This window comes from Ceratosolen solmsi, unplaced genomic scaffold (genome assembly GCF_000503995.2).
Source record: "Ceratosolen solmsi marchali unplaced genomic scaffold, CerSol_1.0 scaffold6, whole genome shotgun sequence".
NCBI lineage: Eukaryota > Metazoa > Arthropoda > Insecta > Hymenoptera > Agaonidae > Ceratosolen > Ceratosolen solmsi.
The window spans coordinates 13759348-13764939 of NW_011948414.1; the positions used below are offsets into that span (position 1 = coordinate 13759348).

General features: G+C 20.8%; 1 protein-coding gene across 1 annotated transcript; it reads left to right on the forward strand.

Moving 5' to 3' along the window:
* Positions 1–2781: 2781 nt before the first annotated feature.
* On the forward strand, positions 2782–5258 carry bigmax (helix-loop-helix-leucine zipper transcription factor bigmax). The gene is made up of 6 exons (XM_011507119.1): positions 2782–2989; positions 3052–3162; positions 3260–3412; positions 3788–4167; positions 4976–5089; positions 5163–5258. The coding sequence occupies exons 2-6, from the start codon at positions 3126–3128 to the stop codon at positions 5217–5219; spliced, it is 741 nt and encodes a 246-aa protein (XP_011505421.1). The 5' UTR covers positions 2782–2989; positions 3052–3125; the 3' UTR covers positions 5220–5258.
* Positions 5259–5592: the final 334 nt, after the last annotated feature.

The window sequence follows — 5592 nt, forward strand, 5'->3', positions numbered from 1 at the left end:
ATAAAGTTGTTTGAAAATAAAATGTTTTACAATTTCATAACGATTGATCCTAATTTCAAAGTTTTAATGGTCCGAAATTAGAATACAAGTATTTAACCAGAACAAAAGAAAAATTTGCTTTAATACTGGTAATGGTTGTATACTACAAGTGTTTTATGAATTTATTAAAAGATATGGAGGTTGTTCAACGATTCAGCTCCTTTTGTGACAAAAAGTAGCTCTTTCTCCGAAATTGTTGAAGACTGTCTGAAAATTTACTTCTTTATTTACTAGTCTGTTTTACAATCCGTGACTTCTATATCTTGTTTGATTCTACTGTTCGTTCTCTTTTGACACATTAACCTAACTCGTAATTATTCAACACCTTTTTTTATTTCTTTATATTTCGCGTTTACCTTATATCCGTAGAAATTTTTTATGTTCTGCAATACGTACTTAATTTTACAATTATCACAAATCACGATTATTGTATCATAGTAAACTGGTCAAAAATTTAAAAATGTTTAATCAAATACAAAATTATTCATATTTTATATAAAACCAATCATTAAATATAAAATTTTTTGTTATATATATATAATCAAATAAGCTGATTAATAAAACATTTATTTAACTGACTTTAAATAACTTAATAATTTTTTAACTTATTTAATGAATTATTATTCAATACATTAATATTATAAAGTTGCTTTATGATTATTTTATAAATGATATTTGTATTTCTGAAAAATAAATATATTAATGAAAGTTTTATATAAAACTGTGTCATATAATATAAATTAAAAATATTTTTTAATTTTAATAAGTCTATAGGTTGGTAATTTTTAGACATTATATAATAGTATTATTATCTCATTAAATAATGCTGTATATTAAGATTTACAGAAATTTCTTTAGTAATTATATTAAATTATTTTCATTGTTATTAATTTTTCATTTTTTACAATTAAAATTATAAAACAAAATACCTGAATATTTTCTCCTTGTTTATTTTCGTTAAGTATTTTGTTCTCTTTGTATTCATTGTATTTACATACTTTTATCTAGTTATATAACTGTAAGTATAAAATTTCATTTAAATTTAGAAGTCTATAAGATTGTATCAAAATGAAAAGTAATATTATTACGAAGTTTAATTCTTTCACCGTTTTCAAAATGTTTTTAATACAGCAGAATATATAGCCTTGGCGTTAGTAAAAACATTTCATATAATTAATATTTAATTTATAAACATAATATAATTATATTAACTTAATCTAAATATAGTTATGTATAAATATGATAACTACATTTATATAAAATCAAATAATTGAATAAAATATAAAAAACATAAAGACTAATTTTAAGATATTGAGATATTGGACATCCTGAATCACTTATGATCCATTTGTATTTTGGTGTAAAATAAAGCTTCAATCCCACAATTTATCAGTATTATTTCCAATGTAAGGTCTGTTATTTATTCAGAAATGACTTTCTATTTCTAAAAATATTAAAAGATGTGAAAACTAAATACATATCAATATTATCTACTCATAAGAAAATATAAATACCAGACATGCATTAATCTACATCATTTATAATAATCTATAATAATCAAACTTAAAACTGCTTGTAATTATTAGTGAAAATTTTGAATACCATCCCTTTCCCCTTCTTTTTCATTCCTTCTATTTCAAAATTGTCATAGTGTTTTTACACTCTCTTTGTATCCTTATTTCTTTACTACATTATATTACAAGCTATATCATCTTATACCCTTTTCTAATATTCCGTTACATCATTTTATGAACCAAGTATTTTTCTTCTTATTAAAGATTAAACTAAATTGAATGGGATGAATATCTCTTAATTTTTCATCTGACCAATTATTAAATTGGTTAGATCTCTTTTTTTCCTTTTTTTTAAATACTTGACTGGTTTTCGTCAAGTCAATGTTTTTTTCATATTTTTAATCCTATTACTCTTACACAGGCATTTTTAAATTGCTTAGGTATTCTTATAAAAAATTAAAGTATTTAAAAAGTATATAAATAATTGTATATATTTACATTTGTTTTATAATAAGAAATATCAAAACTAAAAAACTAATTGTTAAAATTATACTAGATTAGTAAGATAAATATATAATGAATTTTGTATAATACAAAAAAAACTGTCTTAGCATTAATTTATTCAAACGAACCATCTAATAAACTCAGCACTAACATTCAGCTATCTAAGATAAAAATTGGGAAAAAATATTAACAACATTAACATTAAAACAACTGATCATAATAATGAACTTATAGAAGCGTACTCTATTTATATTGTAATATTAACATTTTATATAAGTGACTATTTTTATTCAAATACAATGATTTAATTATTTAGTAATTCAAAATAATTAAACAAAGTTCAAAAATTTACTAAACACTAATAAGTTACTCAGAGAAAATAAAAATTAGTAAATATGAGGTTTAATCTTTTTAATAGCATGCACTTATCCATTCATTACCAATGATCTTTCAAAAATCAGAATTCACCAATTTCTTGACATTGCATCTTAATTGTTGACTAAGCAAAACTTACCTTAACAAATTTTCTTTTTAATTCAATTTGAAAACCTAATAACCACAATTTTCTTTCCTTTAAATCTATTCTTCAATATTATATTCTTATTAGATTTATCATATTACAGCATTAATTTACATATATGCTTTATTTTTGTTCAAATCGTCATCCTTTATTTGTACATTTTCCCTCCACGTTGAAGATTGTTGCATTGATTTGTGGAAATGTTCGCTAGGTTCGTAGCAATCGACCCTCAGCCATTTTTTCAAATCAGCATTCAACATCTCCTTTTTTTATCTTCTACTTGTTAGTAAGCAAAAGTAAAATCGATTTAATATAAATTTATAAGAAAAGAAATGGAATACTACCAAAAATGAAAAGTACTAATTATATGGTGCAATCGTTTTTGTTCTCACATTTGTACACAATATACAAGGTATTTATCTTTATCCACTACAGATGGAATATTAATAAAAATTAATAATGTGTAAACAACAGAGAAAAAAGTCGAATATTGATTTATTGAATTGAATGTTATATGCAGTCATCAGTAAAAATTAAATTATTTCAAAATGGGTGACAATTTGCAATTCGATGCATATGAAACACGTAAGTAATTTCAGTAATGATATTGCATAAGTATTATTGCATAAGTAGTATTTTATTATCAGACTCTTCATAAATTTAATATTATACAAATTTACAGAAATACGTATTACTGGCGGAAGTAATACTGGAAGTACAGGTTCTGATGGTGATAGCAAACTGGAACCTTCTAGCCCTGCAGATAGACATACATTTTCACGATGTAGTAGTACAGGCTCTATAAATACTCCATCTTCTTCTGCTCATAATACTGGTAATTTTAGTTTGATATAATTTTTAAAATCTATTAATAATAAATAAACTTAGTCAAAATTAATTTAACTATTTTTAAATTACTTTTATAAAATATATATTAGATAAATGTTATAAAGTAATGTAATAAAGATCAATTTTAAATATAAAATAATTGAAATCAATGATTTACATATAAAATTTATATATTTTGTACACTTTTTAAATAAAAAAAGAATAATATTGGTTTTAAAAAACATTAATTATAAATAAATGTTAAGTAAATGTTGTTATAAATGTTAGATATATATTATTGTTTAAATTATTAGTATTTTTTAATTTGTTAAATAATTAATATATAAAATTACTTATGAATTAAATAATCGTATCTTATTAGAGGATGAAGATAGTGATAATAAAAATTCTACAGTAAGTTATAAAGAACGACGTAGAGAAGCTCATACTCAGGCTGAACAGAAAAGAAGAGATGCTATTAAAAGAGGATATGATACATTACAAGATCTTATACCTACATGTCAGCAAACTGATATTTCAGGTTACAAATTATCAAAGGCTACAGTTCTTCAAAAATCTATTGATTATATTCAGTTCTTATTACAACAAAAGAAAAAACAAGAAGAAGAAAGAAATGCTCTTCGAAAAGAAGTAATTGCTTTAAGAATTATGAAAACAAATTATGAACAAATTGTAAAAGCTCATCAGACTCAACCAGGACATTCAGAAACATGTGTCTCAGATGAAACTAAATTTCAAGTGGTAAGAAAACTTATAACAAATTTGAAATACTAATAGATACATTGTTAATTCATATAAATTTAGTTCTTCCTTTAAAAAATATGTAAAATTTATATTGTCCTAAATTTTTATATTAATTCTGTTATTAATATAATATAATATTTAAATGTTATTTTTATTATTATATAAAAAAAATATATAAATACGATTGTTTTATTTGTATAATTTATTAATGGTTTATTATAGTAATAATAAACTGTTAAATAAAATATGTATAAATATAAAGTGATTGAAATTATGGAAAATGTTATATATATATATATATATATATATATATATATACTTTGAATCATCTATGATTTTAATTATATTTAGGTCAATATAATATTAAAAATGATTTTTATGTATTCTCTAAATTTAAGTAACAAAATACATTGAACGTATCAAATTTGTATTATAAATATTAAATATTTATTGGTTGTACTATAATCTAAGTAGTGAATAGAATATTAAACTTTAAAATTCTAATACATTTGTTATATTTATAACCACTTCAAATGAAAAATATAAAAATAAGTAGCACACACTGACACCTATAAAATAAAAATAAGATGGGCTTGGTAATTCAAAGTCTTTATGATTTTTGAAACTTAATTAATTCAATATAAACTGTTTATATAATTATTTCAGATTGTAAAAATAATGTCATTAACATTTCTCTGTACATCTACTATTTTATAATAATATAATATTTATAATATATAATATTAATATTTTATATCAGTATATCATATATTTAATGAAATACCATATACATTTAAACTTTTAGTTTCAAGCAATAATGGATCGTTTATTTCAAACTTTTGACAATGTATCAGTATCTAATTTTGCTGAATTATCAGCTTGTGTATTCAGTTGGATTGAAGAACATTGTAAACCACAGGTAAAATTAAATCAATTCATTATAATATGGAAATAAAAAGTATGAATTAAAAATGTATTAATTTCAATTACAGACTCTTCGAGAAGTGGTTCTATCTGTTTTACAGCAGCTTAGTAATCAAATAAGTTAGTTTTTGATTTATTATTAAAATTTTTAAAATATTTTGTTTTTACAATAATTTTTTTCATAATTAAATTTGAAAGTAGATAATTATTAAATGTTATTTGTCTTTTAATGTAAAAAATTTAATAATATAATTTAATAATTTGACAACTATGAAGAAAAAATATTTTCTAATAATTCTTTTTATAATTTAAAATTATCCTTACAATAAAAAGTATAATTTTTAATATATAAATTCTTGTAATATTTTTTTATTATGCCACATATTTAAATAATTATGATATAAAATACTGAATTTGAATATTTAGATATGAATATGAAATTTATTATATTTGAAATTTTAATAAAAAAAAAATGAAAGAACATGATAAAATATAATT

Excerpts from the sequence above, each read along its gene's own strand:
- bigmax (XM_011507119.1), top strand. The coding sequence starts at position 3,126 with ATGGGTGACAATTTGCAATTCGATGCATATGAAACAC. Across the intron at positions 3,413-3,787 it reads TTCTTCTGCTCATAATACTG|AGGATGAAGATAGTGATAAT; the intron begins GTAATTTTAGTT and ends GTATCTTATTAG. Across the intron at positions 5,090-5,162 it reads AAGAACATTGTAAACCACAG|ACTCTTCGAGAAGTGGTTCT; the intron begins GTAAAATTAAAT and ends TTTCAATTACAG.